The 15,764-nt window shown below is 41.9% G+C and overlaps 1 protein-coding gene across 1 annotated transcript in view; it reads left to right on the forward strand.

The window, feature by feature from the left end:
* Positions 1-14,742, forward strand: part of LOC129865198 (interleukin-15 receptor subunit alpha-like) — a 17,382-nt gene extending 2,640 nt beyond the window's left edge. The window contains exons 2-8 of the mRNA XM_055937767.1: positions 2,222-2,413; positions 2,602-2,631; positions 6,509-6,619; positions 6,759-6,947; positions 10,192-10,230; positions 10,351-10,423; positions 10,517-14,742. Of these exons, the coding sequence (XP_055793742.1) occupies positions 2,222-2,413; positions 2,602-2,631; positions 6,509-6,619; positions 6,759-6,947; positions 10,192-10,230; positions 10,351-10,423; positions 10,517-10,580 (698 nt within the window). The 3' untranslated portion in view covers positions 10,581-14,742. The remainder of the gene's footprint in view (positions 1-2,221; positions 2,414-2,601; positions 2,632-6,508; positions 6,620-6,758; positions 6,948-10,191; positions 10,231-10,350; positions 10,424-10,516) is intronic.
* The last annotated feature ends 1,022 nt before the right edge of the window (positions 14,743-15,764 follow it).

Consider the following 15,764-nt stretch of genomic DNA (forward strand, 5'->3'; position numbering starts at 1 on the left):
AGACTATAAATGGGACCTATTTCCTCTCTGCTTGGCACACAGCATTAACGAGTGGATTGGGGGTAAGGCCCTGTGACAGATTAGGGGGTGTACTTGTACATTAAGAGGCTTCATGCTACAGAAACAGAATATTCGATGCCTGGGACTTGTTATGAATAAAAGCCTATACAGACAGATTGGTAAAAAATATCTGCTTGTTGACAAGATGATAGGGATTCACTGAAGGGAAATATTGACCAACAGAGCATCTTTGAATAGTGCTCTTCATGTACACCTCAAAAACAAACTAGGGGTTTTTATGTTTTGAGCTTCTTTGTTGTATATTGAAGTGTAATTTTGGGATGTAAACTCAGACTCCATTTCAACTCAACATGGTGTGCCAATAACCATATGTGTGTGAGATGTATACTTTTGATACCATGAAGATTTTTAAGACTACCAAAAAACACCATGGTTGAACACTATTTGGCAGTGGACACTATTTGACATGACAGGAACCTGCCACATCTGTGGGCCAACCAAATGAAGGCTCTTTTAAAGGCTCTCTGAAATGTAATAGTTAAACATTTTCACACCCATTGTCTTGCTTATATTGTCCTTAAAACACTACTCAAACGTATCTTTCCTCTCGTACTATGTTTTCTACTAACCTTCCAGAGAGACCAGGGCTGCGGTCCAAACGCTTAAAAGACACACCCTATCCCCTCAGCCCTCAAATTATGTGGACACTTCTGAAACGCTTAAAAGACACACCCTATCCCCTCAGCCCTCAAATTATGTGGACACTTCTGATGACGAACCATGACGTTTGACGAGTATACACTTACAGGGCAAGGGGCGAGGGAGGTAGGAATGGTTTTTAAATGGACCACCCTTGGCTGGAAATTTGTCACTCGTTCATCCCGCGATGATTGTGTTTTCAGCCACCGGGTGCTTTATATGCGCAACGGTCAATTGAGTGCATGTCTACTTATATTAAATATATAATTATTAATATATGCCTACTGTATGATAGCTAGCAAATTCATTTGCTAACTAACGTTAGCCTGCCTAGCTTGTGAAGAAGGAAAATGTTTTATTTCTCCAATTTCTCAAAAGATAACCAAACAAAAACATATTTACTTTTACGAGACGTGTTTGTGTAGTCATGTGCATTAGTAGCACAATTTCTAACTTATATGCATTAGTTTTTACTTACGCTTGTATGTTGACTTCTCCATTGATGTTGTTTTTAGGTTTTCACAGACTTTTCTTAGTGGATGTACAATGGCCGCAAATTGAATTATGGGGGGGTTTCAGGCCCTGGAGTGAACATAATTGTACACTCGCAAAGCTGACTAAAAACGAGAGCTGGGGGGCTTAAGTTGCAAACTTCCCTTGCTTGGCTAATCATTTGGACCGCCCTCCAAGATGGCAACAGGGATTCCCCCAAGGGCATAAGGTGAGGATACAGTAAGTGGAAGGGCATAAGGCAAGGGTACAGTAAGTGGACGAAGGTGTGTCTTTTAAGTGTTTGGACGGCAGCCCATGAGTAATGGCAAACATTGTTAAAGCCCCAGTGCAGTCAAAATTAGTTATTTCTTCTTCTGTATTATGTATTATATTATGCTACAACTGAAGAAACTGACACTGTAAAGGTGTGATTTTTTTTGTGATAATGTGAAATGATAATAGTTGCTAGTTGAAAATACAATCCACAAAATCTTCACAGGACCTCCTAATCAGCAAATGTTGCATGGATGGAGTTTAGGCTTGCCTGGTGACATTACCAGATGGTGTAAGTTAGTTGACCAATAACTAAGAGTTTGAACCCTTTCTGCCAATAACAGTTCATTTTCTGATTACATATCCCTCCCATTAGGTCCCTCCGCTCTGGTGGATTGAGCCACATTGTGGTTAACATTGTGGCACTGCTTTGGTGCACTTCCCTCCCCACTCAGACCACTCCCAGACAGTCCTTGCACAATTATTGATTGAAAAATATTTTTTTGCTAAAAAGCTATTTTTGTTTATTTTGGACAATTTGAGTGGACAGTAGGTACTTAATTGTTAAGCAGAATAATCTGATAATAACATATGCAATGGGGCTTTAAAATGCAGAAAATGCAAAAACAGTCCCCCAAAATGTTCAAATCGCGACTGCGCCACTGAGGCTTTGGTTCCACCCCAGTGTTATGGGAACACACCTTATTTACTTAGTCACCTTCTCATCACCCCTCAGACGTGTGCCCACCCCTGCCTCAGTGGAAGCTCACCAAGCCCCTGAACACGAGGGATAGTTATCAAGAAAACGATTCTCTGCGCTACCAGTGTGTGGATGGCTATGTGAGGAAGGCGGGGACCTCCAATCTCATCAAGTGCAAATGGATCGGTCAGGTTCTTCAGTGGATACCCCCAACACTGACATGCATACGTAAGTAAACACTCCTATGACACATTGAGACAGACAAGCCACACCTATAAGATCAGGAATTCCAATTATGCAATAACTATAGACTATATCTGTAATGCATATCATTTACATATAAAGAGCAGGTATGAGACTAGATATTTGGAACAAACGTGTGTATTGTCTGGCTGATTCTCACATGCTTATTCCAGCTGACCCATCCATTCCAACTACGATAAAACGTGAGTATTGCCTGTCTGTATGCCTGCCTGCCTGTCTGTCTGTCTCTGCCAGAGAGAGAAAGAGAGATTTAGGAATGTTGTTAATAAATGCCAAAGCCTGATGGCAGGAAAGGGTTGTGGTGAGTTTCATGTCAGGGGAGATCAATGAGATTAAAGCCAGCAGCCAGCAAATCAAACTTCATTTGCCACATGCGCCGAATACAACAAGTGTAGACTTTACCGTGAAATGCTTACTTACAAGCCCTTAACCAACAGTTCAAGAAGAAGAAAATATTTACCAAGTAGGCTCAAATAAAAAGTAATAATAAAAAGTAACACAAGAATAATCTGTACATGTAGGTGGGGGGCGAAGTGACTATGCATAGGTAACAAACAAACAGCGAGTAGCAGCAGTGTACGAGGGGGGTCAATGTAAATTGTCCGGTGGCGATTTTGATGAATTGTTCAGCAGTCTAATGGCTTGGGGGTAGAAGCTGTTGAGGAGCCTTTTGGTCCTAGACTTGGCGCCCCGGTACCGCTTACCGTGCGGTAGCAGAGAAAACAGTCTATAACTTGGGTGACTGGAGTCTCTGACAATTTTATGGGCTTTCCTCTGACACCACCTATTATATAGGTCCTGGGTGGCAGGAAGCTTGGCCCCAGTGACGTACTGGGCCATTCTCACTACCCTTTTTAGCGCCTTATGGTCAGATGCCGAGCAGTTGCCATACCAGGCGGTGATGCAACCGGTCAGGATGCTCTCGATGGTGCAGCTGTAGAACTTTTTGAGGATCTGGGGGCCCATGCCAAATCTTTTCAGTCTCCTGAGGGGGAAAAGGTTTTGTCATGGCCTCTTCACAACTGTCTTGGTATGTTTGGACCATGATAGTTCGTTGGTGATGTGGGCACCAAGGAACTTAAAACTCTCGACCCGCTCCACTCCAGCCCTGTCGATGTTAATGGGGGCCTGTTCGCCTTGGCTCCAAGTCAGAGCAGGTCCACCGGCGCCATAGCCCAGTGAGACACTTCCCCCATACAGGGAAAAAGAAAAGTCCGAGCCTTTTGGGTAAAACACTGGGGTAAATTGTCAGTAGAGAGAGAGAGAGAAAATCATTATCTCTGATATCTGGGAAATGAGCCAATCAGTCAGCTGCACAACGTTTCCATATTGTTACTGTATGGTTTGAACATAAGGCAGTTAAAAAAAATTAAGTACAAGTTTGAAAGTACTATGGAAAGCAAATGGAAAGTACCATAGGGGAGTGGGTGCATATTTATTTTAACACCACAGACTAAAAATAACTGACCGCCGTCTCGAACGCCCCTTAAGTCTACATACCCTCTCTCCTTTCCTCTTCTTGTCATTCAGCACCACTACTTTCACTTTCTCTCCTATCCTTTTGGGTACCTGATCTGTGTGATACAGTATATGGAAAGATACATTATATGGAACGTTCTGTACATTGCCACGGGACCTAAGGCAGCGTTTCCCAAATTTGGTCCTCGGGAGCCCAAAGGTTGCACGTTTTGGTTTTTGCCCTAACACTACACAGCTGATTCAACACGTGAGGATTAGTTGATTATTTGAATCAGCTGTGTAGTGCTAGGGAAAAACCAAAATGTGCACCCCTTGGTTTGGGAAACGCTGACCTAAGGGAAAGAGTCCACTGACATTGATCAGACTGTGGTTATCGACCGTCTGAGTACACGATGTGATTCTCTCTGTGATTTGAGCTGTTTCTGTGGCCAACCCCACACTGTGTGCAGGTGTTTGTTTGACTTGGGCTGGGACCTACAGTGCCTTCAGAAAGTATTCACACCCTTTGACTTTTTCCACATTTTGTTCTGTTACAAAGTGGAATTACAATGGATTTAATTGTCATTTTTTGTCAACAGTCATTCAAGGGTTTTTCTTTATTTTTTACTACATTGTAGAATAATAGTGAAGACATCAAACTATGAAATAACACATATGGAATCATGTAGTAACCAAAGAAGGGTTCTATATTTTATATTCTTCAAAGTAGCCACCCTTTGCCTTGATGACAGCTTTGCACACTCTTTGCATTCTCTCAACCAGCTTCACCTGGAATGTAGTCTTGCAGGAGTTCCCACATATGCTGAGCACTTGCTGGCTGCTTTTCCTTCACTCTGCGGTCCAACTCATCCCAAACCATCGCAATTGGGTTGAGGTCGGGTGATTGTGGGGGCCAGGTCATCTGATGCAGCACTACACCACTCTCCTTCTTGGTCAAATAGCCCTTACACAGCCGGGGGTGTATTTTGTGTCATTGTCCTGTTGAAAAACAAGTGATAGTCTCACTAAGTGCAAACCAGATGGGATGGCGTATCACTGCAGAATGCTGTGGTAGCCATGCTGGTTAAGTGTGCCTTGAATTCTAAATAAATCACTGACAGTGTCACCAGCAAAGCACCCCCACACATTACACCACCTCCTCCATGCTTCACGGGGTGAACAAACATATGCGGAGATCATCCGTTCACCTACTCTGCGTCTCACAAAGAGAGTTGGAACCAAAAATCTAAAATTTGGACTCATCAGGCTGGAGGACAGATTTCCATCGGTCTAATGTCCATTGCTCGTGCTTCTTGGCCCAATCAAGTCTCTTCTTATTATTGGTGTCCTTTAGTAATGGTTTCTTTGCAGCAATTCGACCATGAAGGCCTGATTCCCGCAGTCTCCTCTGAACAGTTCATGTTGAGATGTGTCTGTTACTTGAACTCTGAAGCATTTATTTGGGCTCTAATGAACTTGCAACATATGTAACTCTGGGTCTTCCTTTCCTGTGGTAGTCTTCATGAGAGCCAGTTTCATCATAGCACTTGATGGTTTTTGCAACTGCACTTGAAGAAACGTTCAAAGTTCTTGACATTTTCCGCATTGACTGACCTTCATGTCTTAAAGTAACGGTGGACTGTCGTTTCTCTTTGCTTATTTGAGCTGTTCTTGCCATAATATGGACTTGGTCTTTTACCAAATAGGGCTATCTTCTGTATACCAACCCTACCTTGTCACAACACAACTGATTGTCTCAAACGCATTAAGAAGGAAAGAAATTCCACAAATTAACTTTTAACAAGGCACACCTCCTGAAGCTGGTTGAGAGAATGCCAAGAGTGTGCAAAGCTGTCATCAAGGCAAAAGGTGACATTATTCTACCACGTAGAAAATAGTAAAAAATAAAGAAAAACCCTTGAATGAGTAGGTGTGTCCAAACTTTTGACTGGTACTCTATATTTCCACACTAATACTGTGAAAATGATAATAATACCCTTTTAGTGTAGGAGCTGTTTGAAAAGCCTGTCTGAAATTTCAGCCTGTTTTGGAGGGATGGTGTTTTGGCCTGCCTGGTGACATCACCATGCGGTAAATTAGTTAATAGACGAATAAGAAAGAGAGTTCTAAACCTCTGCCAATAACAGCTAATTTTCTGTTTCCCCCTCCAAGACAGTCCTAGCAAAATTGTTGTTATTTTGGTTTCTTTTTAACCAATTCTCAGCAAGTTACTTAATTATTACCCAGAAATGATTTGATATTAAGCTAAACAGCTGCATTGGACCTTTTAAACACTATTATTGCACACAGGGTGAGTCCATGAATGTGACTTGTTAAGCAACATTCAAGACATTTTAGCTTTTCGTTTTAAATTAACTTGTAAACATTTCTAAAAACATAATTCCACCTTGATATTATGGGGTATGGTGTGTAGATCATTGACACAAAATCTAAATTCAATCAATGTTAAATTCAGGCTGTAATACAACAAAATGTGGAAGAATTCAAGGGGTGTGAATAGTCTCTGGAGGCACTTAAGTCCCTGCCCTGGTTGTATTGATTTGCTGTGACTGACCTCTTTCATCCTCTCTCCCCCAACAGCTTCAACAACCCAGAAGACAACTCCATTTCCTACAACGCACCTCTCAGTGCCCACAGAGAGAGTTAGCCCAAGACCAACCAGTCTCAGTTCACTTTTATCTCACACACTGCGTATGTCCCTCCCAATTTTCACCAATTGCTGCCTTGCTTCTCTCCGTATGTTAATGATGAATGTCCCATGTGCCTCTATGAGGTATAGTTGGACAGGTCAGTTAAAACTGTTACTCTGACCTTTTCCCTCTAACCCTAGATCCTGTCACAAAGACCCAAGAGGTCATTAATACGGTTACAGTGACAACCACCATCATCAATGACATCACATCAGTGCCAGTGGATAAGTCCAGTGCGGTGACCTCTGTCTCCACAAAGACCGTTTCTCCATCAGAGAGTTACTGTGTCTCCAACAGAGCCCCAACCTCCAGTCAGTATCCAGTTGACGGTATGAGGAGACTTGTCCCATAGTATATCACTCTACTGAATAGTACAGATACATTTTTGTTGCATTTATTTAAGGATCTGTGTTGGGTAATGGTCCATTCTGGTGTACTGTTCTTTGTTGTTCATGCTAGACCAGGGGTTCCCAAAACTCTTTGGCCCACGACCCCATTTTGATATCTGAAAATTCTCATGGCCCCAACCATGTAAACAAAATGTTATTAAAATGTAATTAACAGCCAATGTTACTTTTTGTATTTGGGGCTATGACAGTCCATTGCAAATTAGTCTGACAATGTATCTTTTCTCAACACCACTAATGAGATGGGTGTGCTTGATGCATGTAGTGTCGGAGCTTCTCAAAGTCGGGGGCGTGGTCGACAGTGCGCACCTCATCTCTGCTGTCACATCCAACCTCGATCTATATTTGGTTTTAATGCAGACGAGAGCACGGAATCCAGCTTCACACAGATATGAGCTGGCGAAGGGTGGCATGAGTTTTTTTTTATTTCCCCACCCAGCATGCTTGTGTTCAGTTCATTCAGTCTCCCAAATGTACAGTATATCACAAAAGTGAGTACACCCCTCACATTTTTGTAAATATTTGAGTATATCTTTTCATGTCACAACACTGAAGAAATGACACTTTGCTACAATGTAAAGTAGTGAGTGTACAGCTTGTATAACAGTGTAAATTTGCTGTCCCCTCAAAATAACTCAACACACAGCCATTAATGTCTAAACCGCTGGCAACAAAAGTGAGTACACCCCTAAGTGAAAATGTCCAAATTGGGCCCAAAGTGTCAATATTTTGTGTGGCCACCATCATTTTCCAGCACTGCCTTAACCCTCTTGGGCATGGAGTTCACCAGAGATTCACAGGTTGCCACTGGAGTCCTCTACCACTCCTACATGACGACATCACAGAGCTGGTGGATGTTAGAGACCTTGCACTCCTCCACCTTCCGTTTGAGGATGCCCCACAGATGCTCAATAGGTTTTAGGTCTGGAGACATGCTTGGCCAGTCCATCACCTTTACCCTCAGCTTCTTTAGCAAGGCAGTGGTCGTCTTGGAGGTGTGTTTGGGGTCGTTATCATGTTGGAATACTGCCCTGCGGCCCAGTCTCCGAAGGGAGGGGATCATGCTCTGCTTCAGTATGTCACAGTACATGTTGGCATTCATGGTTCCCTCAATGAACTGTAGCTCCCCAGTGCCGGCAGCATTCAGGCAGCCCCAGACCATGACACTCCCACCACCATGCTTGACTGTAGGCAAGACACACTTGTCTTTGTACTCCTCACCTGGTTGCTGCCACACACGCTTGACACCATCTGAACCAAATAAGTTTATCTTGGTCTCATCAGACCACAGGACATGGTTCCAGTAATCCATGTCCTTAGTCTGCTTGTCTTCAGCAAACTGTTTGCGGGCTTTTTTGTGCATCATCTTTAGAAGAGGCTTCCTTCTAGGACGACAGCCATGCAGACCAATTTGATGCAGTGTACGGCGTATGGTCTGAGCACTGACAGGCTGACCCCCCACCCCTTCAACCTCTGCAGCAATGCTGGCAGCACTCATACGTCTATTTCCCAAAGACAACCTCTGGATATGACGCTGAGCACGTGCACTCAACTTCTTTGGTCGACCATGGCGAGGCCTGTTCTAAGTGGAACCTGTCCAGTTAAACCGCTGTATGGTCTTGGTCACCGTGTTGCAGCTCAGTTTCAGGGTCTAGGAAATCTTCTTATAGCCCAGGCCATCTTTATGTAGAGCAACAGTTCTTTTTTTCAGATCCTCAGAGTTCTTTGCCATGAGGTGCCATGTTGAACTTCCAGTGACCAGTGAGTATGAGGGAGTGTGAGAGCGATGACACCAAATTTAACACACCTGCTCCCCATTCACACCTGAGACCTTGTAACACTAACGAGTCACATGACACCGGGGAGGGAAAAAGGCTAATTGGGCCCAATTTGGACATTTTCACTTAGGGGTGTACTCACTTTTGTTGCCAGCGGTTTAGACATTAATGGCTGTGGGTTGAGCTATTTTGAGGGGACAGCAAATTTACACTGTTATACAAACTGTACACCCACTACTTTACATTGTAGCAAAGTGTCATTTCTTCAGTGTTGTCACATGAAAAGATATACTCAAATATTTACAAAAATGTGAGGGGTGTACTCACTTTTGTGATATACTGTATCTGTTATGAATTGAACTTTAATTAAATGAGTTGACTCTTCACATGGGATGATTTTACTAAACAACAAAAGAAAGGGAATATTGAATGATCCCCAATCTCCCAAAAACGTTTTCAACATACATCTGTAAAATTATAGTCTAGAACACAGGTGTCAAACTCATTCCACGGGGGGCCGAGTGTCTGCGGGTTTTCGCTCCTCCCTTATACTTGATTGATGAATTAACATCACTAATTAGTTAGGAACTCCCCACACCTGGTTGTCTAGGGCTTTATTGAAAGGAAAAACCAAAAACCTGCAGACACTAGGCCCTCCGTGGAATGAGTTTGACACCCCTGGTCTAGAACCTAAAGCTTTGGTTGTCTTCCTCTCAGGCTTCCATGTCTTCTCCCTGGACCTCCTCAATGTCCACCTCTTGAACATCAGACTCTGAGGTCTCATCTTCACTGTCACTTTCCAACCTTGTTGAGGATGGCTCATTGTCAGGCTCAGAAAGCCAAACATTTTCCCAGATGGCCACCAAATTTTCAACCTGTGTATTGGTCAGCCTGTTGTGTGCTTTGGTGTGTGTGTTCCCAAACAAGGACCGGTTGCGCTCTGAGGCGGCTGATGTTGGTGGGATTTGGAGAATTGTATATTTTTACATTTAACTAGGCAAGTAAGTTAAGAACAAATTCTTATTTACAATGACGGCCTAGGAACAGTGGGTTAACTGCCTTTGATCAGGGGCAGAACGACAGATTTTTACCTTGTCAGCTCGGGGATTCGACCTAGCAACCTTTTGGTTACTGGCCCAACGCTCTCACCACTAGGTTACCTGCCGCCCGATGATGGAGGCAACAGGGGAAAGAGCCTCAGATCCACAGTAACAAGTAACAAGCTGGCTTCACTCCCACTGATCTCCCCTGGCATGGCCATGCTAACTACACACTCACTACAACCATTTCCTGGCATCATTCTTTGACCATTATTACCACACTCATGAATCTCTCTCACTCAAGACTTGTAAGTACTTATGCAGTCTGTCTTTCTCTTTCACTCTCAGGTGAGCCTGAGATGAGGTCTGCTACAGCCATATATGCGGGTGAGTAGGCTACCACACAGATTACAGGGAGGGAGAGAAGGAGTATAACAGGAAGTAAGTCTGAGTCCTTTCTCCTGATGGTTTTGTTTCTCTCTTGTTCCCATTGAATGGAAATCCTAGGTGTAGGTGGTGTGGTAGTAACCATCTTGCTGGTTGCAGCGTTTGGAGTACTAATGTTTTGGAGAAGGAAACGGTAAGATTGGCTGGTCAACCAGTGTTTCTTGTGGGGAAGGGGGTCTTATTACGTCTCTGTTGAATTCCAAACACTTTCTCTCCCTTATGGCAGGCTGCAGCGGTTTGATCTGTCGCCAACACCAGACGAAATAGTGCAAATGAATGTTGTGACATGAGCCACACTCCTTCCCTGACGGACAACCAGCAGCCACTTAGAAAAGACAAAAAGGTGCATCAGTCTGATGGTGGGGGAACAATGACCTTGGATTGGACAAGAAGTGGACCAAAAATTACAATGGCTTGGACCTCAGTGTCCTCGTGTGGAAAATTAAAATAACTAAAGCACCACCCAAATTGATTAATTTAAGACATATTGATTTATTTCATTGATTAATTAATATTCTTAAACTGGCAAAGATTCTAACTAATCACAACAGCCCAAAATGCATAGGATTACCTTCTCACTGAATTCAGGTATGGTATTCAGGTATGTGATAAACATGCAACTTTGGAGAACAGTGAAAGTTAGGCCCGACTAACCGGTGCCTGTATATAGCCTCGCTACTGTATATAGCTTCGCTACTGTTATAGCCTCGCTACTGTATATAGCCTCGCTACTGTATATAGCCTCGCTACTGTATATAGTCTCGCTACTGTATATAGCCTCGCTACTGTTATAGCCTCGCTACTGTATATAGCCTCGCTACTGTTATAGCCTCGCTACTGTATATAGCCTCACTAATGTATATAGCCTCGCTACTGTTATTGCCTCGCTACTGTTATAGCCTCGCTACTGTATATAGCCTCGCTACTGTATGTAGCCTTGCTACTGTTATTATTCACTGTCTTTTTACTGTTGTTTTTTATTTCCTTATCTATTGTTCACCTAATACCTATTATTTACTTAAAAATTGCACGGGTGGTTAGGGCCTGTAAGTAAGCATTTCACTGTAAGGTCTACACCGGTTTTATTCGGCGCACATGACAAATAAACTTTAATTTGATCTGAAGTTAAGGGCCTTCACCTGCCCTGGGTTAGCTCTAACTTAATACAGCTGTTCAGAGAAAGGGATAAAGCCTGGGAAAAGTACAGTAGAAAAAATGGTCACCAAAGATCCAACTGATTTGGAGTCCTATAGAAAATTACGAAACACTAGTAAAACTCAAGCTAGAAAAGCCTCCTATATGGATAGTCTTACAAATAATAAAAACAAAACTCTACAGCAGTTCTGGAAATACACAAATTACCGTTGAAATAATCTGGATTTAGACCCAACCATTCTACCACCTACAGCGTAATTGAAACTTACTAATGATATATATTCTTAATCTGACCAAGGCCAACTAACTGGTGCCATCTTCATTGATTTATCAAAAGCATTTGGTTTAGTTGATCATTCTATCTTACTATCAAAACGTTAACATTGGTTTCACTAACAGATCACTACTAACAGATCACTAAAGTGGTTCCATGCATATCTTAGCAATAGAAAACAATGTGTTTTCATAGGACACAAATCACAACTTCTTGGACTCAGTAGAGGAGTACATTAATCTCTATAGTCATAAATGAATTGCCTCTAAATGTCAGGATACACATGATCACTTATACGCTGATGATACAGTGCGGTATACATCCAGTTCAAAAATTTTGCAGGTACAAGCAAATCTCCAAAATTATTTGAACACTTTACAAAAATGGTTTCTAGCAAATAATGTGGTTTTAAATCAAACAAAGTCCTATATCATGCTGTTTGGTATGACAAAGAATAAACTCCACAGCTGGAAGTGATGGAACAATGCTTGAAAGTGTTGATTGTTTGTTTGAAATATCTGGGTTTGAGGATAGATTCTAAATGATCTTTTGGGAAGCATATTGATTATATTACAAAACAATTGACTACAGTGCATTCGGAAAGCATTCAGACCCCTTGACTTTTTCCACATTTTGTTACAGCCTTATTCTAAAATCGATTAAATAATTGTTTTCCCTTATCAAGACTAGACACAGTACCCCATAATGACGAAGCAAAAACTGTTTTTTAGACATTTTTGCAAATGTATTACCAATAAAGAACTGAAATATCACATTTACATATTGTAAGTATTCAGACCCTTTACTCAGTACATTGTTGAAGCACCTTTGGCAATGATTACAGCCTCGAGTCTTCTTGGTTATGACGCTACTAGCTTGGCACAACTGTATTTGGGGAGTTTCTCCCATTCTTCCCTGCAGATCCTCTCAAGCTCTGTCAGGTTGATGGGAAGCGTTGCTGCACAGCTATTTCCAGGTCTCTCCAGAGATGTTAGATCGGGTTCAAGTCCGGGTTCTAGCTGGGCCACTCAAGGATATTCAGAGACTTGTCCCGAAGCATCTCCTGCGTTATCTTGGCTGTGTGCTTAGGGTCGTTGGCCTATTGGAAGGTGAACCTTCATCCCAGTCAGGTCCTGAGCGCTCTATAGCAGGTTTGAGAGTCCTTTAAGTGCCTTTTGGCAAACTCCAAGCAGGCTGCCATGTGCCTATACTGAGGAGTGGCTCCCGTCTGGCCACTCTACCATAAAGGCCTGATTGGTGGAGTGCTGCAGAGATGGTTGTCCTGGAATGTTCTCCCAATCTCCACAGAGGAACTCTGGAGCTCGTTCAGAGTGACCATCGGGTTCTTGGTCACCTCCCTCACCAAGGCCCTTCTTCCCCGATTGCTCAGTTTGGCCGGGCGACCAGCTCTAGTAAGAGTCTTGGTGGTTCCAAACTTCTTCCATTTAAGAATGATGAAGACCACTGTGTTCTTGGGGACCTTCAATGCTACAGACATTTTTTGGTACCCTTCCCTAGATCTGTGCCGACACAATCCTGTCTCTGAGCTCTTCGGACAATTCCTTCGACCTCATGGCTTGGTTTTTGCTCTGACATGCACTGTCAAATGTGGGACCTTATATAGACATGCGTGTTCCTTTTACAAATCATGTCCAATCAATAGAATTTTACCACAGGTGGACTCCAATCAAGTTGTAAAATATCTCGATGATGAATGGAAACAGGATGCACCTGAGCTCAATTTCGAGTCTCATAGCAAATGGTTTGAATATTTATGTAAATAAGGTATCTTTTCTTTTTTTTTTTTATACATTTGCAAAAATGTCTAAACCTGTTTTCGCTTTGTCATTATTGGGTATTGTGTGTAGATTGAGGGGGGAAATTATTTCATCCATTTTAGAATAAGGCTGTAACCTGAATTTAAAAAATTAAGTGAATGCACCGTATAAGCTTGGGTTACTATACATATCTAAGACTTGTTAGAAAGACCTTAGTAACCCAACTGCTACTTTCTATCCTAGATTATGGTGACATCTATCAAAACACAACCAAGACCTTACTTCGTGAATTAAATGTCATTTATAACTATCCTTGCAGATTCATTCTTGAATGTTATTATAAGACACATCATTGCACAATGTGTGAATCATTAAATTGTCTGTCACCCCCAAACAGAAGACAACTGCATTGGTACCAAATTATTTTTAAATGTATCAACTTAAATTTCCTAGAATATATAGTCCCAGCCCAAAATTTGGAAACACCTACTCATTCCATGTTTTTTCTTTATTTGCACTATTTTCTACATTGTAGAATAATAGTGAAGACATCAAAACTATGAAATAACACATATGGAATCATGTAGTAACCAAAAAAGTTTTAATCAAAATATATTTTATATTTAAGATCTTTTATATTTAAGATCCTGCAAAGTTGATGACAGCTTTGCACACTTGGCATTCTCTAACTCTAACACCTAACTTTACAAGACACACGTTACTCCTTTAGACAACAGCAGCAATAAACATGAGGTTGGAGTATCTTTCAGATACAAAGGCCCAACTGACTGGAATAATTTACCTATTGAAATCAGGGCATTAAAATTACACAGTGAATTTAAACTTTTTGAACTTTTTCAAATGTTAAGAACAAACTGTTTTTAACTAATAGAAACATCACCATGTGAAGATATTTGCATGTTTTTTATTTGTATTATTATGTAAGTTAAATGCATGTTTTATTATTATTATTACATTATTATTATTAGACAGTAGTTGCTGTATTATTATAGTTGTTAAGTTTCGTTTTTTCATTTGGACACTTGAAAACGAGATGGTTCCACTCAAGATATTTCATCGTGCAAAATGTTGAATAAATAAGATTTGTAGTTACATCCATGTACGTACGTGCAAATGTGTGAGAAATGTACCGTTTGGCCTATATTTGTGTACAGTGCTAAGAGGTTGAAATTGTAAAAATCGGGAAGATTGCACCTTTCCCTAATAAACAGTAAGTGGTGCCAATGGCTTCCTACTTGTTTCTGCTGTGTATTGTTGCACACATATGAACACACTGGAACATACCAGACAACCTTGATTTTAAAAGGTATCTGTGACCAACAGATGCATATCTGTATTCCCAGTCATGTGAAATCCATAGATTACGGCCTAATGAATTTATTTCAATTGACTGATTTCCTTCTATGAACTGTAACTCAGTCAAATCTTGAAAATTTTGCATTATATGTGTATGTCCTTAACATCACGTTTGGTCTTGCCAGAACCTAACTGCTCTGGGTGAATCTGTCAGACCCGTGAAACAAAGTACCATCGACCATCGATAATGAACAATTCATATTTAGACAGAAGACCGTCCGGAAGATATAGGGGCTGTCTGGGGAATTCTGACTGTCACACAAGCTTACATAGATCATCACACACGTTCCTACTCATGACACTAAATAAAGGTAGGTTTGTGGATCAGAAAACCAGTCCGTATCTGGTGTGACCAACATTTGCCTCATGCAGTGCAAAACATCTCCTTCACATAGAGTTGATCAGGCTGTTGATTGTGGCCTGTGGAATGTTGTCCCACTCCTCTTCAATGGCTGTGCGAAGTTGCTGGATATTGGCGGGAACTGAAACATGCTGTCGTACGTGTCGATCCAGAGCATCCCAAACATGCTCAATGGGTGACATGTCTGGTGAGTATGCAGGCCATGGAAGAACTGGGACATTTTCAGCTTTCATGAATTGTGTACAGATCCTTGCGACATTGGGCCGTGCATGATCATGCTGAAACATGAGGTGATGGCGGCGGATGAATGGCTAGACAATGGGACTCAGGATCTCGTCACGGTATCTCTGTACGTTCAAATTGCCATCGATAAAATTCAATTGTCTTCGTTGTCCATGGCTTATGCCTGCCCATACCATAACTCCACTGCCACCACGGGGCACTCTGTACACAACGTTGACATCAGCAAACCACTCGCCCCCATCTGCCCGGTACAGTTGAAACAGGGATTCATCCGTGAAGAGCATAC

The sequence above is a fragment of the Salvelinus fontinalis genome, chromosome 11 (assembly GCF_029448725.1).
Source record: "Salvelinus fontinalis isolate EN_2023a chromosome 11, ASM2944872v1, whole genome shotgun sequence".
Classification (NCBI taxonomy): Eukaryota; Metazoa; Chordata; class Actinopteri; order Salmoniformes; family Salmonidae; genus Salvelinus; species Salvelinus fontinalis.